At 60.8% G+C, this 22287-nt stretch overlaps 5 protein-coding genes across 5 annotated transcripts; all 5 read left to right on the top strand.

Moving 5' to 3' along the window:
* Positions 1–201: 201 nt before the first annotated feature.
* LPMP_050690 (CYC2-like cyclin, putative) lies at positions 202–4467 on the top strand (the record flags this gene model as incomplete). The annotated part of the gene is made up of 1 exon (XM_010705531.1): positions 202–4467. One exon carries the CDS (start codon positions 202–204, stop codon positions 4465–4467), a length of 4266 nt encoding a protein of 1421 aa, XP_010703833.1.
* Positions 4468–7584: 3117 nt separating this feature from the next.
* LPMP_050700 (phophatase-like protein) lies at positions 7585–11601 on the top strand (the record flags this gene model as incomplete). The annotated part of the gene is made up of 1 exon (XM_010705532.1): positions 7585–11601. The coding sequence occupies one exon, from the start codon at positions 7585–7587 to the stop codon at positions 11599–11601; it is 4017 nt and encodes a 1338-aa protein (XP_010703834.1).
* A 1637-nt stretch (positions 11602–13238) lies between these two features.
* Positions 13239–15536, top strand: LPMP_050710 (hypothetical protein; the record flags this gene model as incomplete). Its single annotated transcript, XM_010705533.1, has 1 exon — positions 13239–15536. One exon carries the CDS (start codon positions 13239–13241, stop codon positions 15534–15536), a length of 2298 nt encoding a protein of 765 aa, XP_010703835.1.
* A 1842-nt stretch (positions 15537–17378) lies between these two features.
* Positions 17379–18476, top strand: LPMP_050720 (hypothetical protein; the record flags this gene model as incomplete). The annotated part of the gene is made up of 1 exon (XM_010705534.1): positions 17379–18476. The coding sequence occupies one exon, from the start codon at positions 17379–17381 to the stop codon at positions 18474–18476; it is 1098 nt and encodes a 365-aa protein (XP_010703836.1).
* Positions 18477–19479: 1003 nt separating this feature from the next.
* Positions 19480–22017, top strand: LPMP_050730 (hypothetical protein; the record flags this gene model as incomplete). Its single annotated transcript, XM_010705535.1, has 1 exon — positions 19480–22017. The coding sequence occupies one exon, from the start codon at positions 19480–19482 to the stop codon at positions 22015–22017; it is 2538 nt and encodes an 845-aa protein (XP_010703837.1).
* Positions 22018–22287: the final 270 nt, after the last annotated feature.

A 22287-nucleotide genomic window follows, 5' to 3' on the forward strand; every position in this document is an offset into this window, starting at 1 on the left:
CCCTTGTGGCGCCGTTGTCTGTGCTGGGCTTGTCGTCGTCGTGGTCGTCTCTTCTCTCAGCCCTCTGTCTCTCGCTCTCTCCTCTCCCGCGCTTGATTTGTCTGTGTGGTCTCGCCGCTGGACAACCCTCCCTTCCTACGAGTCCGCGTGTGCGTACGTGTCCGCCGTATCCCCCCTCCTCCTCCCCGGTTCGCCCTTTTCATGGACTGCGTAGGCGCCTGCCCGCCTCATCATAGACGCCCGTCCCCGCTCGCGCATCGCCCGCCAACATCTGTCAGCGGTGGCATCAGCGGTGTGGACTCTAGCGGCACCAATAGCGCCCGCCGTGCGTGCTCCGTCGGGCCTGCCGCGCTTTCGGCGAATCCCGCCGATTCACCACGTTCTCCGTATGCAGAGCTGCAGCAACAGCCACCAACGACAGCAGCGACGTCTGCCCCTCTAACAACTGCGGCGCACGCATCGCTGTTTTCGCAAGCTGACCGCCACCAAGACAGGCACCACCTCCAGGGTCGTACTGACGCTGGCGCAGAGATCACCACGCCTTCACAGCAGCAACAGCAGCAGGTCCAATACACGAAGCACCTCTCTCTCAGCACCCTCAGCGGCAGCGCGTCGAACCTGACCATTTTGATTCGCTCCAACACCACCGCCAGCGTCACGACAGCAGCGACTGACAGCTCGGAGTACTCAACCCCCCTCTCCGGTATCTCTTCTTATAAACAACAGTCTCAGCGAGCTCGCACGCAACGTGTCGTCGAGACAAACTACCTTTACCTGAACCCTTGCTCCTCCCTGCGGCCGTCGCTGGGCTCGCGCTCGAGCAGTCACGCACGCGAAAACGAGGACGACGAAGTCACTGCCGAAGACGACGTTGCCAGTGCCGCTTGCGTGGACGGAGCTGCCGTGGCTGGCAACGACGACGATCACCACCACCACCAGCACCAGCACCGCCGCCACGGCGATCCTCTCTTGCAGCAGCACGGCATCCGATGTAGCGCGTCATCCAGCAAGCGACCAAGACCGCTCCCCCAAAGTAGGTTGTCACCACAACCTCAACCTCGGCAGCAGCAAGCGGACGTGGAAGACGAGGAGGAGGAGTCGCATTTACTTCACAGTCGCAGCGCTGGTATGCGCATCCCCGACCTCTCCGCATTTGGGGAGGCGTCTTCCACACGGCCAGCGACGGCGACAGCGACAGCGGAAAGCGGCAGTAACAGCAGAGATGGCATCAGCCCAAGAAGGAACAGCAACGACAGCAACAGCCACCCAGTGAGCCACCCTTACCCGGGCTGGGGCAGTAGTCGTAGCACGAACGGTAACGGCACTCACGCACGCGTATTCGACAAGGTGGAGTACGAAGAAGACCAAGAGGTGCGGCGCGTCCTGCATCCACCTCCGCATCTCTGGCGCCATGAGGAGCGGGGTGACGGCAAATGCGAACCCCAAGACGCAACTGCCTCCATGACCATCACCCCCGGTGGCGACGCAGCTGTCAAGTCCATGAGTTCTGCCTGCCTCTCTGCTCCAGATGCCACGCCGGTGGTGCCGCCGCCGAAGCGCTTTGCCACCGGCGAGGGCGAGGCAGTGGCGCTCGACGATCTGCGCTATGTCTGCGGCTCCTCCACCGCCGGTGCGCTCTCTCGGATGGCTACCGCGAGCGTCTGCGCGAACGAGGAAGATACGTATCGTCATCAGGAGCAGCCCCTCCACGCTTTCACGACCCTCCAGGATGACGAGTGCGGACGCGCATCGCAGCAGCAACAACAACAACACCAGCAGCGCGGCAGTCGCAGTCGGAAGGCGCGTGTCGCGGGTGCGAGCAGCAACTGCGGCGTTAGCGGCAGTAGTAGTAGTAGTAGTAGCCGCAGTCGCCTGGCCAGTCGGCGGCACCCCAACGACAGCATCACGGCCGGCATTCCGTACGACCCGTCTCGTTTCCCCCCGCCGTCCCAGCCGCCGAATTTGGCTGCCCCTGTCACGGCAGCCAAAGAAGTTAGTCCCGTAGCCGCTTGGGAGCACGGGTCTGAGGCCCGGCGGATAAGCACGAGCCAGCCTAGCTGCGCTACGCCACCAGACACGCAGCAGCAGCAGCAGCAGCAGCAGAGCCTGCAGTTAGCGGGCGCCAACGACAGCGCCGCGCTCGTGCCGGCACGTTCACCGATCAAGTTGATCGAAACTCGCTACGCCTTCCTTGCCCTCTCCTTCATGATGCGCATGCTCTGCAAGCTGCACAAGGGCGAGCCGATCCCGTCAAGTGACTTTCACTCCCACTGCATACCACCGATGACAGTGACCATGTACGTCCAGCGCCTGGTGCGCTACTGCGCCTGCAGCGGCGAGGCGCTCCTCTGCGCCTTTTTACTCCTGCTCAAGTATGTCTTTCACAGCGGGCATCCCGTTACGATCTACAACGCACATCGCCTACTCATTACCAGCATCGTGCTCGGCATCAAGCTGCGCGACGATGTGTACTATAGCAATGTCTACTACGGCCGCATCGGCGGCATTAGTGGACGCGAGATGAACAAGTTAGAGCTGCTCTTCCTCGAGAAGCTAGAGTGGGAGACGCAGGTACACGAGGACGAGTACGTGGCACTGCTGGATCTGCTCACAGAGCTCGGCATTGACGCAGAGCCGACCAGCGCGCAGCTCGAAGCCTTCGCGGCGGCGCACCCGGACGAAGCCGCCGCGTACGTGTTGGACGAGGAGGATAACGAAGTCGCCGAGGCAAGCACGAAGCTGCAACAGCAGGGTGCCGACTCAAGCGCCGGCTCGCCTATGAAAGGCACCGCCACTACTGCCGCCGATCTACCCGCGGCCGAGCAGCAGCGCCTAAAGGTGCTCTGCGGCGCCTACCGACTGCACCAGTGGCACACCATCGTGGTACCGTGGCTGGCGTGCCTGAAGCAATCGACGTTTGACAAGGCGAAGGCCAACGCTGTCGCAGCAGCTGCGGCACGAAAGGAGGAAGGGCTGCGCTGGCAGCAGTACCACCGTGAGGATGAGGCCTCCGCGCTGCGGCATCTGCCACCATCTTCGGCAAGCTCGTGGATATCGCCCTTGTCTGTGCAGAAGCGCGCCATCAGCAGTACCACCACCACCACCGCCGCATCTGCAGCCACAGCAGCGGCGGCGGCGGCGGCCTGGGCCTCCGAACCATCGTATCAGTCCAGCTGTTTCCTCCACGACGGCAGCAATGTGCCGTACCGTAGCTCGAGCAGTGCAGTAGTGATAGGCGGTGGCGACGTCCACTCCACAGCCACCACCAGCAATGGCAACAGTGGCTTCGAAAACCCTCACCATAGCGTCACGAAATTTTCGAATGACGCTAACGGGGGCTGCCTTGGCACCTCCACAGCAACGGCTACGCCCGCGGCGGTGAGTCAAGGCAGTCGGCACGCTAGCTCTAGTCAAAGCCATACCCACTGCGGCAGCGCGACACTCGATAGGCCTGCGTCGCCGTCCTCATCAGTTCAGTGCCCTAGTCGGCAGCAGCACACCATCTCTGGCGTAGCATCATCCTCATACTGCTGCTACTACGGCGCCAACTCGGGTCACCAACACAGCGGTAACGGCACTGATGAGGCTCACACGTTGAGCCAAGTGCGGTACCACACCGCAGCAGCCACAGCAGTAGCAGCGATGGATCGATCACCGCGTGCAGCCTCCGCCCACTTCGATATCACGAACCGCGCAGCAGCGGCCTTGATGGATGCGACTGCGGAGCCCCGTCAGCACACCGCACAGACCCAACACCAGCAACTGCCGTCTGTAGGTGGCACGACCGCGCAGCTCACATCGCCGGTTTCTTTCACCACCCCTGGAAGCGGCATCAACGTCAACGCTCAGCCGTACTACTATGTTAGTAGCCGCATGCGCAAGCAGCAGCAGCAGCAGCAGCGGCAAGCGGCGGCAGCGTCACCGGCCTCGGGAGACCGATCGGCCACCCGCCCTGGTAATGCCTTGACCATAGATACCACCACGGCGATGACGCAAGCGACTGCAGTGAGCCCTTATGACTATGTGGCTTCCGCACAGCGTCCGTCGTCCTCCACCCTCGAAGGCGGCCGCGGCGCGCGCTCGCCAAGCTCTTCGTTCACAAGCCCGAGGTGCGTGGACTCGATGGCGCGCTTCAGCACGTACGCGGCGACTTCGACAGACGCCGTGGCGGGTCATCCGTCGCAGCCGAGCGGCCTCAGCAGCGGCATCGAGACTGTTCTGTCGGCGATGAAGATGTCCGGCATTTACGGTGGCACCAGCAGCGCGTGCGTCCATAACTTTCCAACGCGGACTGTTGACAGCTGCCGCCGTCCAGATGGCGGCAGCGAGCAGGCTACTTTGACGCACGTACCGCGGCAGCCTCCTCACTCGGATCAGCAGGCTCAGGTCCACCGCCGCTTCGCCTTCTCGTCCCAGCACTCGCTCGGCAAAAAGCGCTCGAAGCCAGACAGCTACAAGGACTACTGAGATGCACACCTCGGCCCTACAGATACACGCACACACAGACACACACATGGAGTGTGGGGACTACGATAAACCACAAGTCGAAGAGAGATCTCGACGAACTGTACTCCAAACCCCGTGTGGCGTGTGCGTCGGTGAGTGTATATTACCTCATTTGTGCGCTGATATTTTTTTTTTGAGGGGAGACTCCTCGTGCACGCGCCCATTCACCTCTCCCTCTTCCCGCTTACCCACTCCGGCTCCGGCTCTCCTCTTCTCACTTGCGTTGTCTCTTATATGTATCGCTAGATGCCAGGTGTCGTGCGCGCGCAGGTGTGCGCCTCGTCCCCCTTCTCCCACCCCTCTGTGGCGTATGCGCGGGGAAGGGGTGGTCATCTCAGTGTATGGCTTCTTACTCGTTTGCAGGTCGGTTCTATGGTGGCAGGGCGCGCCTGCGCCTTCACCGACTCTACCCCACCCCCCCCACCTCTCTCCCTGTTTACCTCTGCTCCGTCAGTCATCCAGCGTCCCCCCCCTCCCTCCTCATAACTGGACACACATTGTATGTGGAGAAGAGGGAGTGATGCTGGAGAACTCAAGGCCGCAACACAAAGCCACGCAGATCACCCTTGTCGTCGTTTTCCCCCCTCCCCTCCCCTCCCCTCCCCCCCACCACCGTGCGGTTGCTTGGGGACTCGTCATTACACGCCTTATCCACCACCACCGCCGCCGCCGCCCCCTCCCTCTCGTCCATGACGAAAATCGGTTAACATAACGAAGGAGAGAAGCGACATGCACAGCGCAAGCGCATTCGCGTGGCTGGCGATGGAAGAAACAGGGGAGGGGAAGCTGCCAAAAGAGAAGGCCATTTCGCGATACCCAAGAGAAAGGCAAAAGGCAGAGAGAGCACCGGCGCGCGATGGATGGGGTGAAGCGCCGGCGTTGCGCGCCATTCGTTTCGTGGAGTTCTCGGACGTGTGTGTGTGTGATGTTTTGTTGCTCTTTTCACTGTGATGGTCTGAGATGAACAATTCGCAACCCCCTCCCCCTCCTTTTCCTGTGTGGTTGCCTCCCTGTGGAAAGCAAGGAAACCACGCATAGGCACGCACACACAACTACGCACGCACGCGCTCGTGAGGAGAGGTGTCTGCAGTTAATGCCTCAAAGCTAACGTTAAAGGGAGAATAAAATTAAAGACAAAAGGTGACCGCTGCATTCACACCCGCGTCTCTCTCGCACTGTGCCTATGTGTGTGTGTGCGTGTGTGCGTGTGTGTGGATCCACTCCCTCCCTTCTCTCTCCCTTTCCTTCATTCTCATTATTTTAGACAACTGCGTGCGTGTGCATGTCGGCGGTGGTCTGCGCCCCTCCACAGCTGCCCGCTCTGAGAGAGCGACAGACACGCACGCTCGCTTCGTGGGATGATGTTCGCGTACGCAGGTGTGGGCGTCCGTGTGCCTCTGTACGTGTGTCATCTCGCTGTATCACGGCGGCTGTCGTCCATGTGTGTGTGTGTGTGTGTTTTGCTTGTTTCGCTGATGGGAAAAAAGGGGGGGAGGAGCTTTCTTTCACCTACGTTGCTGCACCGCCCCATACGTTGTCCCCCCTGGGCGGCGCTTATGTTAACATCCCAACTACCCCCACACGTCTTCTCTTGTCTTCCTCTTTGCCGAGCTCTGTGCTACTATCGCTCTTCTTCAACTCTGGGTGTGGGTGCGGGTGTGACCGGCCGCACGAGCGCGGGGTCGTATGCTCTAGCCGCTTCTCGTGTACGAGAGCGCCTCTGAGCAAGAACGAAAAGGACTGACCAATACGAGAGTTCGAGAGCGCGCGGGTGCGGAGGAGACTCACCCTCCTACCATCCCCCCCCCGGCTCTCGAACTCTCACTCTAGCGCTGGCTCCTCTGTTTCCCTCCCGCCTCACTCTCTTGCGTCTACGCTGAGGAAGCGAGTGTGTGTGTATCTGCTCTTCACAGACACACACACACACACACGCACAACGTGTCCCTCTCTCCCTGCAGATAAGCGCCACTCTCCATCCTTCCTACCACCTCTGATCTCTCTCTCTCTGTGGCATACACGCGTACACTCTGCAAAGCTATCTAGAGTGTGCAGTAGCCAAAAAAGTACAGACGCGAGTTAACAGAACCACCGCTCCTGCTCCCCACCCACCCACCTCTCGCCTCACCACCACCACCACCCGCCACTCGTCACCGCCGCCTCCTTCGTCACTCGAGCGGGTGACGCGCGTGGGTTGTGGTTGTGTGTGTGTGTGTGTGTGAGCGACTTTCAAAGCGCAAATTTTTTTCTCTCTCCTGTGGTTGCATTTCTGCTGGCTCGCTTTCGCCGTGCTGCTGCGGCTTTCGATTTCTTTGCTTACTTAGCTTCTGCCTCCTGCGACCTCTTTCCCTCCCTCCCGCTCTGTCGCTGGCAGTGGGAGTAGTGGTGGTGGTGGTGGTGGCCAGTGACGTCTCTGTGTGTGTGTGTGGGGGGGGGGTGAGTGTGTCCGTCTCCTCGTGAACCCCTCTCCATCAACGTTTACGTCGGCATCCACGACTAACTCTTCGTGCACTCGCGTGCATTGTTATAGTTAAGCACCTCCCCTCCCCTCCCGCCTTGTTGTTGTTGTTTTCGTGTTTTCTTCCCTCTCCACCTCATCAGCATCTCCGAAAAATCGTAGAAGAGGGAGAAGTGGTGATTGAGGGACCTGCGCGTTTGTGTGTGTGTGTGTGTGTGTCTACTCCACCGATTGATAGTGTGCAATCGTGCCCATTCCTCCGTGAGCAACGCCGACACGCGCGTAACCGACGGTACACCAACTCACTCACACACACGCACACACACACAGACCTTCTTGCACGGTGGCTTGCGGGAGTGTGTCACACACCTGCTGTTGATTCACTTTGTCCTCTTTTTTTTTAGGCTGCTGTCACTGCTGCTAGCGGTCTCAAGAGGCGTCTCTGTGTCTGCGTGCTGCGCCTCCTCCTCCTCCCCCCTTTTTGTCTTTTTTTCCTTTGCGTCCTCCCTTCGTGTGTTCGTGTCTCCTCTGCTTCGTCCTTTCGTTTCTGGCGTCATCATCGACCTCCCCTCCATTCCCCCACCACCACCCCACCCTCCCCTGTTCCGTTGATCCTCTTAGTCATGCCAACACGACCACAGCAACAACAGCAGCACCTACGCCAGCCACCGTTGAAGCAACTTCCGCAGATGCGCGAGGATGGCGGCATTGGCGGTGACCATGACGACTCGCAAGCCTCCTCACCTTTTTCTTGCGGCACCTCGTCCTGGTCGTTGCGGGCCTCGGCGTCCGCCATGGCGGCGGTGAATGACAGCCCCGACGATGGCGGTGGTGCAGAGATGACGAGCACCGGCGGCAGCGACGACGGGGACGACAGTGGAGGCAATGGAAGAGTTGCTGCACTGCTAAATTCAAAGAACTCGCAGCAACGCCAGCGGCAGTCCTGTCGTCACTCGCGCGTGAGCCCATGCGTCAAGTCAACGCGCAAGGCGGCGGGCAGCGACCCGGTGTGCATCTCGAGCTTGGAAAGCGGCCTCGGCCGCGCAGCAGCAGCGGCTGTCTTATCCACCACCTCCTTAGTCAGACCTCTGCAAGCACCGGTGACGTCAACGTCTGCAGTGGCGAAGGACCGTGTCGCCTACTACAGCCCCCCCTCCTCGAATCTCCGACCTGCCAATGCCTGCATCTCCGCGGCAGGGTCGCCGCGGGACACGTGTGCCTCGCGCATTCTTTCCGACTCGAAGGGCATCGAAGCCGGCACGCTGAGCAACAAAAACAACCACAGCGGCTCTCCTCGGGCAGCAGCGCATGCGGTGATGCCAGGGAGTGAACCCTCATCACAGGCGGGGCGGATAAGCAACCACAGTGGCGGTGGTAGTGTTGGCGCGTTTGCCATTCACGATAGCGTTGATGGCGATGCGTGGCGGACAGAAGACTGCTGCACGCCGGAGACGGCGCTGAGGCTTGATGGCGAAGGTGGGACGGGCGCGCACACGTCGCCGCCTTCTCCGGCCACCGCGGCGGCAAACACGATGCCACTGACGTACGCTGCAGTCGCCTCCTCGCTGCACGGCAAACGACTACCACAATCCCGCATCGGCTTCAGCCAGTGGCGAAAGCGCGTCTGCTGTGGCAGCGCCTCTCTACCGAGCACCATTGGTAGCACCAGCACCACGCCCGGCATAACCTCCGCCACAACGGCGAACACGACAGTCGCCGAAAGCACCGCGCATGCGAGCCTTGAAGACTCCCTGAAGAACAGCGTCCCCAGCATATCGCCGTCGCTTACGATCCCTTCGGTGGTCACGACGGCGAACCCGTCGCGTGCGACCGACAAGAGCACGCCGACAAGCTCGCCGTACCTGGGCGGTGACGGCGAAGCGAGCTTCCCGAACAGCGACGAGCACTTTAGCACAAACGAGGGGCCACAGCATCCGTCAGCGACCCTTATGATGCCTCCTTTGCCTCAGTCCGTACACCGCCACCAGCCGACGCACTTAATTCTGCAGTTGCCCAACGCTCCGCTGTCACAGCAGCAACACAACGGCCCGGACTCGGAGGAGGAGGAGGAGGAGGAGGAGGAGGAGGAGGAGGAGGAGGAGGAGGAGGAGGAGGAGGACATTACATACCCCGACTTTCCATGCACTGCCGTCGCTCCTCGGGCAGCTGCAACAGCCAGCGAGCTGTCATCGTCTGCGAAGCTTCCGGCGAAGAGCCGCTGCGCCGTTACGGAAAGCGCGGCGCCATCCCTTCTTCTCCCTGTATCCGAAGGGACGCCGGTGACGAGGGTGCGCACGCCTGGCGCACCGATGGCTGCACAGCAGCTGCTGCGCATCCAGAGGCCACTGATTACACCGTCACCTATGGCGTTCACCCCCACAGCCTCGGCCGCGGCAAGAGTGGCAGCCGGCAAAGGCATGCACCGGGCCACATCTACTGCTCCATCCTTCAATGCGGCTCAGATACTACCCGGGCTCTTCCTGGGCTCCTACGCCGAAGCCACAGACACGGCGACGCTGGCGGAGCATGGCGTTTCCTTAGTCATTAACTGCGCCTTCGACTGCCCTGTGACGTCAGTAATGGCAAACAACAACCATCACGTCCGCTACGTCCAGTTCCCTCTACGCGACCATTCTGATGAGGTCATCGCGCCCTTCTTCGCACCTGTCACCCGAATCATTCATGATCAGTTACACCGCCGACAAGTACACCAGCAGTGCATGGCCCGCCGTACCGCGGCGAGCGCACCGAGTGCCGATGCGAACAACACCGAGGAGCACCAAGCGCAGGACTGCATGCTTTGGGCCTGGACAGATGAGGGTGAGAACGTGTGGGCGGTCCCGCCGTCGCCTGTGACACCGTCAATGTCGGTGGACGGGCAGCAATCGTTCGAGAACAGGCGAGAGACTCCCCCCACACCGCCGTCGTTGCCGGGACTCGGTGAACGCCTTGGTGAGGGCGTCGAGTGCAGAAGAACCACGACCTCGTTCTCCGTGCCGGCGTTGTCGTCGTCCCCACTCACCATCGTGGACCCACGCGACTGCGGTGGCGTGCTCGTGTGCTGTCGCATGGGTGTAAGCCGCAGCGCCACCTTCATCATTGCCTACCTCATCCTCTACGGCTGCACGTTGGCGCCGCTAGACGACACCGCCTCACTATTTGCGTCCTTCCTTGAGCGAGAGCGCCGCATTATCGAAGAGGCAGGCGGGGTGACGTCTTTCACCGACGACGATAGCGGTGGTGTTCCCACAACAACGTCCACGGCCACAGCGATCTCTGGACGCGGCAGCGGGAGCACCAACAGGCCTGCGCTGGCGTTCCCGTCCCTGTCATTGCCGCAGTCGCCTCCCAGCTCAGCGTCGGCGAACACGCCCTTCGCCTCGCGCGGAAGTCCGAAGGCGAATGGCAGCCAGTCATTCTTGCAGAGGCACTTTTCGACAAACTCTCCGTGGATTCGCAGGCGCTCCTCTACGATACCCGTGTCGTCGCCGCTCTCCTTCGGTGGTAACTGCTCGGGCGGCGGCTATGCTGCCGGCCCTCTCACCACCCCTCTGAGTGGGAATCCCTCCGCAATGTCGCAGCAGCAGCAGCAGCAGCAGCGGCTCCGCATGGCGTCGCCCCCCACCCCGATTGAGTTCGCCTCACGCATGTGTCAGCCATGCTACCTGATGCATCTGCGAGAGCGACGACTGCAGCAGGCGGCTCAGCGGCGAATGCTTATCAGCGGGCAACCGCAACAGCGGCTGAGAGAGCAGTCGGACGAGGAGCATCAGATGAGGAGGCACATGCCGGCGAGGGAGTTAGGGAAGGAGTACGGACGGAGGGGCGACATTGCCGATGGTTCGAACTTTGGCGGTAGCAGCAGCACGACCACAATAAACAGCTGCGATGACCTGCGCCCAGAGGAGCAGCAGTATCATTACAGTCGCTGTGTCGTCTCCGTATTGCCGTCGTCGGCGCCGGTGGCCTCGCACCGCAGCGCGCGCGGGAGCTGTAGGATGACACTGCTAGAGGCGGCCTATGCCGACGAACGCACGCAGGACGAGGACGGCGTGGATGAGATGACTCCGCCACAACAGAAGTCCGAAGCGATGTGGACGCCGCGACGGGGCGGTGCACGAATGGCTAATGAGCAGAGGCTTGAAAACCGCTCAGCGGGCAGTGCCACCACCACGCCAAGGGTGGCGAGTACTGCAACGCAGCACCGAAACGCCTTTTCAACCTGCAAGGTGTGCGTTGCAGCCGAGGAAGCTGCCGCCACCACGCTTGGTAGCAGCGCAGTCGCCAGCATGCGCCGAGGCCACAGTAAGAACGTGTACGGAACGCCTCTGCTGCCCGGTGAGCAGCAGCACGCGCTGTCGCGCTGCTCCTACGCGCCTCACTCCTTACAGACACCCATGAATGGCAGCATCCACGGCGACCTGAACACTAGTATGAACACTTTGCTAGGCTTCAGCTTTGCCAGCAGCGACGGCGGCAGCCCGGGCGCATTTGGGAGCGTGCCACCGGTGATGACATACCGCGACGCCTTCGATGCAGTGAAGCGACAGAAGGCCGATGTCAATCCGAACATCGGCTTCGTCTTGGCGCTGCGCGAGCTCGCCAGCGGCGGCGACTTCAGCTTCAGCATGTCTTTCTAAACAGATGCAGTGAGATGAAAACGAGAGAGAGAGAGAGAGAGAGGCGTCTATGTGCTTCTCGGTGCCTCCGTCTGTCCCCCCCCCTCGCTCGCTTGGCTACGCGTCTGCAGGCGTCGCCCCCCCCCCTTCTTCCCCTCCTCCCTGTTCCTTCGGCTTTTCACTGGAAGTGTCTCCGGTCATGTCCTTTGCTAAGCGAACTCGGCGGCGGCTTCTTCTCCACTTGTTTGTGTTCTTCGCTTACTTTTCGTGCGCTGCCGTGTTCCCGTTAGGCCGTCTTGCAGAACATGCGTGCACGTCTGTCTCGCTGTCCTTCCCCATTGCCGCTCTTGCCTCTGCCGCTGGGTCAATGCGCATTCGCTGTCGTCGTCTCTCGCCAGACCTAGTCATACAAAGCTCCGTATCAGAGCACTGCTAGCTCTCGCTCCCCCCTTGGTTGCTTCTCTTGACGACGATGCGGGGGCTGATGAGGCTGGCCTCTCCGTGTGGGTACATGACAATACGCTTGTGTGTGTGTGTGTGTGTGTGTGTGTGTGTGTGTGTGTCGTCTTGGCCTCATTCACTGTCCCCTTTCGCCCTCCCCTCTTCCTCATCGTCTCCGTGCGCGTCCTCCATCCGCCTCACCGTGGCGTCGTTTCCCGCGTGCATCTAAACGGGCACATACGGGGGGACGTGCAGTAGCATCTCTACATCAGCGCCAGCATCCCCCTCTCTCGCACCTGTCCGCATGTCGTTCTACGACTGTGTGTGTGTAGGTGTCTTTCGAGGGTAACTTGTGGACGTTCATCTTCGTCACGAGCGCTGGCTTCTCTCTCTCTCTCTGAATGCTGAGTTTTGTCGATGCTGGCACGGTGTGCTTTGGATCTCGCTGCTGCGCCCCTCTCCTCGTTCTCCTGAGCTTCTCTTTTCATTGACTTATAGTCCATTGCGCTCCAACAAATCACGAACAACCACAACAAGTCCAGCGGAAAGGGGAAAATGTGGAGGAGCGGAGGGCACCGTCGGCGCCCTCCGCTGAATGCCCGCTGGAGGGCAACGTTGTCAGTGATGAAGCGCAATCTGCAGGCATCACTTCGTGCGTGCGAGCTACCTTGCGTCCACCTCCAGTCCCCTCTACACGCACCCCTCCCCCTGCCCCCTCTCTGAGCTCGCGTCTGACGCGCACACACACACACACACACACGCGCGCACACGCACACGCACACGCACACACACACACGCACGCACACACACACGCACACGCACACACACACACACCCACACAAGCAGGGAAAGACACTGCTAGACTACTGCCCCCTCCTCCCGCGCCTCCTCCTCTCTTTGTCCTCCCTTTAAGCAGCGCGCAGCACAACCACTGCCGTTCGCTGGTGTAAGGCGCCCATAGCAACGAGAGTGCTCACCTGTCCTCATACACGCACCGTCACACACGGGACTCCCCACCCCCCCCCACCGCCATAGCCAACATTCATCAAACCCACCATCAAGAGCCGCCGCACGCACGCAGGCAAGCAAACAACGGCCAGTGCACGCACACCTTTGCGTCCCGGTACGACGCCGATCGTACTGCTGCCAAGCCCCTGTCTGTCTGTGTCTCTCTCTCTCTGGGCCCATCCTCAACGAAAACACCAAACCTGTAGGCCATGTCCACGCTGGCGTCCTCTGTGCTGCAGGGCCAGCGTGAAAAGAGCGCGTGGCTTGAGGAGGCGCTGGATACGTGCATTGTCGCCTACGAGTCGCACCGCAACGCGCTCGAGAACGTCTACTCCCAGCTAACAACGTGGCAACAGTCTTCGGATCAGGGATGCATTCACATTAGCCCAGTAGCGATGAGTGAGCTGCTGAAGGACATCAACGACGTGTTGCAACAGTGCGCACTTCAGCTGCAGCCCATGGACGGCGCAACGTCATCAGCAGAGTCACCGGTCGAGCAGGCACAACCGGAACACCGCTTCCGGGGCGCACATCTCCAGTCCGACAACGCTAGCAGCGTCAGCACCTACTCCACGCGTCGGAACAAGCCACTACCCGCCCCACCACAGCAGGAGCAACATCTACTCCCGCGGTCTGCCTCGGATCTGTCGAGTGCGAGTCAATCACGCGGGACAGAGAACGATCTACAGGCGTCATCCGCGATGACGGAGAGCCAGCGGCGCCTGCAGCCGAGCCCAATGTTGCAATACCGCCCCTTCTCAACGTCGCGCTCCAGCATGTCGTCTGTGCTGCCAGCGGTGAACGAGAGCGCGGTGACCGACCCAAGCAAGAGCCCTGCGCAGCTGGACAATACAGCGCAAAAGCCAATGCGGCCGCCAGAGCAGAGGCAGCAGAGGCAGCAGCGTCAGCAGGCAGCGGCTGCGGTTCAGTCGACGAGGCCTCGCACGCCGCCTCGCAACTGGCACAGTGCGGCACCGACGCCTCGGCCCACCATTGATGATGGACATCAGACGGGTAGCGCTGCCACCGGCCCAAGAGTTCGCAGCAGCGGTGGCTCGACACCGCTGTCGTCCAGCCAGCGAGCAGAAGCGGAGCATGTCAAGCTGTCCTCACAGGAGCAGCGCACAGCGACCAGGGAAGACGCAAAGGCGAACGGTACGTACCAGCATCTCTTCGGCACGCGCAGCTGCAACAGTGACAGCACTGGGCGCCACGGGCCTCCCTCCACCCCCTCAGTGACGTCGGCGTCGCCCGCGGACGCGGGCTCGGCTGCATCGCAGCACCCACCACCGCATCGGGAGGTGCAGCGTAGCCAGGGCTACGTGAGCGAAGAGGTGGGCACCCCGCATCACCAGAGCTTCTCATCAGCTGCCGAGCGCCGCAGCAGCACCGTGGCCAGTTGTAGCCACTTCGACTCGTGCCGCTTCGAGTTTTTTGAGACGGACCAAAGCGCCGGCAGTGCAGCAGCAGCCGCGAGTGGGCACCAGACGGCGGCAGTGGCCTTCCACTACTCGCACCAGACACCGTCACATCAGCAAAGCAACGACGGATGTGGCAGTCTCAGCCAGACATCCATCGCTCTCAGGGACGGCGTCCCCGGTGCCACGGTGGCGGCGGCTGCGTCACTATCTTACCCTTCGTCCTCGACACTGCGCCATCCTCACCAAATGCTCAGTGGTGATGAGAAGAAGAGTGAGGTTGGCAAACAGCGCAGCAGCAGCGCAGCAGCAGCGGCAGAAGCGCAGCGCGGGGAGGCGTCACAGGTGGGCAGTGTCGGTCTTGTCCACACACCCAGTGCGACACCACAGCGGGACTCTAGCAGCAGGACGACGGTAGCGGCCCCGCCGCCGCCGCAGCAGCAGCAGCAGGTATCGATAGAACGGGAGTCTTTAAATCTGCCACTGCCACCGCAGCAGCCCGGTAAGCGCCGCCCCCTTCGCACCTCGTCTCAACGTATTACCCCCAGAAAATTGAACGACAGCAGCCAAGTCGAGAGCACAGTGTACCACCGCAGCGCGTCGCCGTCGACAGGGCGCCAGCCCTTGCGGGCCGATGCGCCGGAGGCGCTGTGCTTCATGGAAAGGGAAGACAACTTCCTGGTGAAGCGGCGGCTCGCGGAGCGGAAGGCGATGCACGGCGACATTCACCAAATGCAAGGAAACGCTGAACGTGACGCCAACCCATTCATCACGGCTGGTCCTGGTCGTCAGCTCGTCGCGAACGGTGGCATGACTGGCAAGGTGGAGGCGGCGCCGGCACTGACAGCGGTAGAGGAGCAGCTCATCTCCGAGCACACGGTCTTGCGCACGCAGCTTGAACGCATGCAGATGGAGCTGTACATCGCCGTCATGCGACACCGCGAGCGAGGAAACGAGCCGCGCTATACACAGCTGAACACGCGCATGAAGCGCGTGATGAAGGACCTAAGCAGGGTCGAGTGGGAGCTACGCGTGGTGCGCAATATCGATTGCGAGTCCCACTCCAAGTCTCCAGCAAAGGGCGCGTAGAGGTGCCTCTGGGACTCTTGGTGAGGGGGGTGAGGAGGGGGGGAATATCGAGTGCGACGGCGATGGTCGCCGGCACTTACGCTTTTCTTTGTTTCCCGCACAGCAGGCGCGCGTGCCTGTGTGTCGGCTGATGCACAGCGCTATTGTCTGACGATTTTTTGGCTCGCTCGCCATCTCTTGACACTCACGGCACCTGTGACGCGCGCCTTTGGAGAAAGGGAGTAAGAGAGAGGGTGAGGGCATCACCACGGGCCTGTGGGGCGCACTGCGGTGGGATCCCGTGGAGGTGGTGAGCACCCCTTCCCCTCCTCCTCGACACCCCTCTCTCTCTCCCCCCCATTGGGCTCCTTCTCTTCTGTTAGTGCGGTCGTTGTTGTTGCGACTGAGTTACTTCTCGAACTGTTTCCCCTTTCCCTTCGCGCACGACTCATTGCCGCCATCAGCATCGCCATCGCCACACACATCTCCATTTCATCACTTCTGTCTTCCTTCGTCTCCCCCTCCCTCCCGATTTACCTCCTTTAACTCTCGCTCATGTCTTTCTCTCGCCGTGTGTGTCCGTTCTGCCTGTACATGTGCGATGAAGCGTCCCGTTGTTTACCGTCATCGACCCTTCTCTCTCCCTTCCGTCCCTCGCACACGCACACACGCAATCTCTCTTCACCACCATCACCGCTACTGCATCAGGCATCACGTACATCCTGCACGACGACCTCCTCGCCCTCCCCCTCCTCCTATCACTCCAGTCGCTATCAACTTCTCCTTTTCAGTTTTCTCAGTTGAGCCCTTTTCCCCTTCCGCTCCTTCTCTCTTGCTAGCGTTGTCTCTGCCACTCCTCTCGCTCTCTCTCTCTATGCGAGCACATGTGGCATGACTCGATGAAGTCTGCCTGTTTGCTCGCATGTGAGCACGCGTGGTGTGCGCCTTTCCACCCCTCTTTCCCTGTACTATTTCTCTCTGCAAGCTCAAAGCCTATCTAACACGTCCTTTACTTGGACAGCATCTGCTGCCTCTCCCTCTCTCGTTCGCCAGTTGGCGAGCTCCTTCCCTTGTCCCTCCAAGTGTTGGGAGTGGCAGGTGCTGTCACTGCTGCTGGTGGTGATGGCAGCGCCACACGCAGTACACGCCCTCCGCCGTAGCGAGAGCACCCATGCGAGAGCGGAATTCTCCCTCCTCCACCCACCCTTCACCCATGTGTGCTGATGAAGGGGTATAACAGCGCAGTACCCGCGGCTGTCGTTTGTTTGTTTTCGGTCGCCGCGGCCTCTCATCCAACGCCTGCACCGTCATCTCTTCTCTCCCTCGCACGCCTCTTCTCGCGCCTTTTTCCCTTCCCAGCCAACTGTTACTTCACCACAATCTGCCGTCCCTAACTCGCAGCCATACGTGCTGCGCTTATGCTCACTCTCACTATCAGCCACCTCCCGCCCTCCCTCCGCTCATTCACCTCACTCTCCCGTTGCTGTTTGGCGCTGATCCTTCTATTTTCTCTTTCCGTCTTCGCTTTCTTTCTCTCTCTCTCTCTCCCCCCCCCCTCCATCTCTGCCGGCTGTACCGTCGATTCATCATTGGCGGCATCACTGTCGCTCATCCTGAATCAGGAGCAGCACCACATCCCGTTCTCTTCTTCCTCCCCGCACTCATCCCCCTCCTCCTCTCTCGTGCCTCTGTTCGCTCTCGCTCTCTGTGCCCTTCTTCCTCTCTCTCTCTCCGCGCGATCCAGGCGTGAATGAAAGTGGCGAAGACGTTGGCCTTTCGTTCTTGGCCTGTGACACCGACGCGGAAGCGACAACATTACGTGCGCACAACTGCGTGTGTGTCAGTGCCTGGGGGATTTAACTGATGTCCTCGGTAAGTCTACTGGAGAAGGTGCCTCAGCCGTGGGCACCGCTGGTGCGGCCGTTCCTGCAGCGCTCGCATGAGTTTGAGAATAAGGAGCCGCTCGTGGCGTATTACCTGCGCACCCACGTCGCATTTCTTTGCATGCGGCTGCGGAAGAAGGAGGACAAGGCCGGCACTGCCTTCCTCATGACCCTGCTAGACGCGCTGGAGGCGAGTAAAACGCAGCTCAGTGCGCAACTGCACGGCACTGATGGCCGAACGGTGCTCACCAAGTTCGCACTCGTGCTCTTCGCCCGTGCCGATGACGCGGAGCGGACTGGAAATGCATCCATGGCGATTGTGCGGATGTTTTACACCGCGTCCGTGCTGCTCGAGGCGACGGCGCAGTTCACTGAGGACGGCGCCATGGACTCGATTGCCGCGCAGAAGTGCAAGTACGCCAAGTACATTGCAGCCCGCATGAAGAAGGCGCTTGACAGGAAGGAGCCGTACGTGAGCCCCAACAAGCTGGAGGCTGTGGATAGCGATGCGGCAGGCGATGGCAGCACCGCGAATGGCGCGGGACAGGCAGCCACATTCACAACGGTGCCGGCGAGCTGCTTCACGCGTCCGACATCTCTGCCCACGTCCACCTCCAGCTGGACGCCAACGCCGAGCACCGGGCAGGACAACTCACGTGCTCCACCGTATGCGCCGCCACCGGCGATGCTGAAGCTTGACACGCCGCCGCCAGACTACACATACGTCGCAAACACTCAGGGGAGCAGCAATATATCAGCGCAGCCGCCGCCCAAGAAGAACATGTCCGCGACACCGAAGCCTCAGCAACCACCACAGCAGCAGCAGCAGCGCCAGCGGCTCTCCACCAGCCACAGCACCACACCAATCTCATCCTCCTCGCAGCAGCAGCAGCAACTCTGTGTGACCCCACCGAACGCCGGCGGAGTCAGTGCGACGAATTTCAAGCCCTCCGTAGACCAGATGATCGATGCGCAGAAGTTTGCTAGCCAGGCAGTCAGTGCGCTGCAGTTCTACGACTACGATACTGCAAAGCAGCAGCTGGTGGCGGCTCTGCGAGTGCTGAACGGGGCCCGGTGACGACGATGGCGATGGTGCTGGCAACCATGGAGCTCACATTGAAGGGCAACACCAGGTGGGGCACAAAAGAGAAAAAGCAACGGAGAGACAGCAGACGCGAGGAGTGTCGGGGAACACAGACCGAAGCCCCTTCACCACGTGCCCTACATTTTCCCCCTCCCCACATACACACGCACGCACCCTACCACCACCATCACATCATCCACCCACCGTTCCACTCAGCATCGTGGACTCTCTTTCTCCTCCTGTCAGCATGCCGGAGATGGATTTGTGCGCCTGACTGTGTTGTTATTTTTTTTTTTCGGGGGGCAGGGACTGGAAGATAGAAAGTAGAAGAGTGGCGACGACGAGGATGATGATGCTGCCGGCGTGTGTGTGGGTGGGTGTGGGTGTGGGTGTGCCTTCGCTTTATATTTGCGCGCTCGCGCTCTCTCTCGCATCTTTGTACTCGTTGGTTGATTGGTTTGGGGTGTTGGTTGTCTTTGCCCTCTTCTCTACGATCTCGTCTGTTGTCGTCGTTGACTCGCACCCATGCCCAAGTTGTTGAGCCAGCGGAGAGGGGCAGGCGAGGCGTGTGCCTGTGGGTCGGTGCGAGTCAGCAATCCGAAACTGTTTCTCTCTCTCTCTCTTGTGTGTGTGTGTGCTGTGTCGTGGGTGAGCATGGCTGTGCTGCGGTGTGTGGGTGTAACTATACCCCGCAGCCACGACCACTTAACCCCGCTCCTCCCTATTCCATCCTCTCTCCCTCTGATTAGACCGTACCCTTGCCCCTTCTCTCTCCGCCTATCGTGATCTGCATCTTGTCCACACACACACACACTTCTGCGTCATGCCGCCAGTACTGATCAACAAAGCTCATAGACTGTGGTGATTTGCATCACAGCGGTGTCGGAAGCGATTCAGCGAAGGAGTTGACACACACACACACGCCCTGCGCTCGTGCAGCGGACAACTCAAGTGGAAGGAAGGGAGAGAGAAGAGATAGGCGCTCATCTGCAGCACGATGATGATAGCCTTTCTGTTTCAGCTCCTCGTCAGCGTCGGGCTGCCGCTCGTAGCACTTCTCCTCTACAACCATCTTGCTGACTCAATTCACGCACGTGGCAGCGTCAACGTGGACGACGTTAATGCCTTCAGCCAACGGGTGCGAGCAGAGCTGGAGCAGCTTAATGTGCCCCCCGCTCTTCCCGAAGCGGCGCCGGGGCAGGCGGCTCCACCGCCGGCACCAATGAGGTCCTCACCGGCAGTGACGGCGCCACCACCCCCAGAGGCGGCTGAGATCCTGATTGCCTACGCAACACAATCGCAGAACTCGCTGGCGCTGGCGCATAAGTTGTTCTCGCTCATCACGGCACAGCTGCACACAGCGCCGCCCTCGACGACTGACGATGCCGTCTGTCCACTCGTGCGGGTGATGGAGATGCGCGAAGAGGAAGACAGCAGCGCCAGCGTGGCAGCTGCTTCCGCTGCTGGCGGGCGTGTGAGCCGCACGAACGTGTGCCGCGTTGACACACTGTTGGAGCAGAGTCAGTACGCACTAATCATCTTCATCGCCAGCACATATACAAACGGCGTCGCACCGCCGCGGTCGCAGGCCTTCGAGGCGCTGCTGAAGGACTCCTTCGAGGACCACCGCATCCCACGCAACACGCTCGCCCGCAAGCGCTTCGCCGTCTTCGGTCTCGGTGACATCGCCTACGGCGAGGAGCGCTTTAATGCCTTCGCGAAGAACCTGCACGAGTGGTGCCGCGGCCTCGGTGCACCGCCGTTCGTCGTCCCACCGGTGTACACAACGGAAGCAAAAACTCAGTCGCTCTTCCGCATTTTCTCCACGGCGCTGCTGAAGTGGGTGAGCCGCGCCACCTTCCACAGGGACGGCACAGTGACCGTGAAGAAGAAGTCCGAGATGGGGACGACCGGCCCTGCGGCTGCCAGTGCCACGGGAATGCTCAGCCACAAGGCCGGAGGCATCACCGCCGCCCCGGCAGGGGAAACGTGCGGTAGTGAGGGCGCATCGTGTGCGTGCCAGCAGTCGACGCAGCAGCAGCAGCAGCAGCGGCAGCCCTGCGGCAACAGTACCGGCCCAGATGGCGACGATAACTGTGGGTGCTGCAAGACTGACTCTATTGCCAACTGTGTTGCCGCCAGCAAGCGCGACGATGACGATGAGGCTGACGATGACGACGAGGAGGAGGAGGTCAACGGGGAGAATGACGGCATGGACGACGTTGAGGACCTTGTGTGGGACGGCACCGAAGACACTGACTTCGACATCAACAAGGACCCAAGCGAGTTGCCCGAGCTGCTCTACCCGAAGCTGCGCCAGAACCTGGAGAAGCAGGGGTACCGCCTTGTGGGAACCCACTCGGGCGTGAAGTTGTGCCGGTGGACCAAGTCCATGCTGCGCGGCCGGGGCGGGTGCTACAAGCACACTTTCTATAACATCAACTCCTCCCAGTGCATGGAGATGACGCCGAGTTTGGCGTGCGCGAACAAGTGCGTGTTTTGTTGGCGCCATCACACAAACCCCGTCTCACGCCACTTTCGATGGAAACAAGACCCTCCAGAGCTGCTCATCGCGCAAGGGATGGCGGGGCACTACCAAATGATCAAGCAGATGCGTGGTGTCCCGGGGGTGACCCCGGAGCGGCTGGCCACAGCAATGCAGATTCGCCACTGCGCCCTCTCCCTCGTAGGGGAGCCCATTATGTACCCACAAATCAACGGCTTCTGCGAGCTGCTGCATCAGCATCACATCTCCTCCTTCATGGTGACGAACGCGCAGTTTCCTGAGCAGCTGCGGGATTTGAAGCCGGTTGTGCAGCTCTACCTTTCCATCGATGCCCCGACACCCGAGGAGCTGAAGCGGATTGACCGGCCGCTCTTCGAGGACTACTGGGAGCGCTGCCTTAGTTGTGTGAAGGAGCTGGCGAAGAAGCAGCAGCGCACCGTGTTCCGGCTGACGCTGGTGAACCAGTACAACACGGAGAACGTGAAGGCGTACGCCGACCTTGTGGAGATGGGGCAGCCTGACTTCATTGAGGTGAAGGGTGTCACGTATTGCGGCACGAGCACCAGTAGCACGTTGACCATGAAGGATAACGTGCCGCGGCATGACGAAGTGATCAGCTTCTGCAAGGCACTCTGCACCGAGATGGCGAGCCGGCATCCACACTACAGCACCCTGCAGATGAACACGGAAGAGAAGGGCGGCGACGACGGCGACGACGACGAGGTGATTGTCATCCCGGCCGAGGAGCGCAACCGCCCATACCACGTAGCGTGCGAACACGAGCACAGCTGCTGCGTCCTCATCGCACTTGACAAGTTCTTCTTCGAAGGCCACTGGCACACTTGGATCGACTATGAGCGCTTCTACCACCTGGTTGAGTCGGGGCGCACGGACTTTACCTCGCTGGACTACGCCGCCGTGACGCCAGCCTGGGCCACGTATAACTCAAAAGAGAAGGGCTTTGACCCAGAACAGACACGCGTGGTGCGCAAGAACGCGCGACCAACGGTTGTGACGGCCAGCTGCTAGTGCCCAGCTGCAACCTCTCCGACGGAACACATGCGAACAGCGGTGCCTTGGTGGTGCTCTCAGCACGTCTGGGGACGTGTCGTATCTTCTTTGTGTCTGTACACCGAACCGCTCTCCTGCGGTGCGGTGGGTGGGCCACTCTCGTACATCGTCGCGCACACTCTCGCGTCGATGCTCGACAGACGGGGGAGAAGAGGCGGCGAGGTGAGCCTGATTGGGACTTGTACGCGCACAGGAAGTGAAGCCTCGCTTCATGAAGAGCGACTGGGA

This window comes from Leishmania panamensis (assembly GCF_000755165.1).
Source record: "Leishmania panamensis strain MHOM/PA/94/PSC-1 chromosome 5 sequence".
Classification (NCBI taxonomy): Eukaryota; Euglenozoa; class Kinetoplastea; order Trypanosomatida; family Trypanosomatidae; genus Leishmania; species Leishmania panamensis.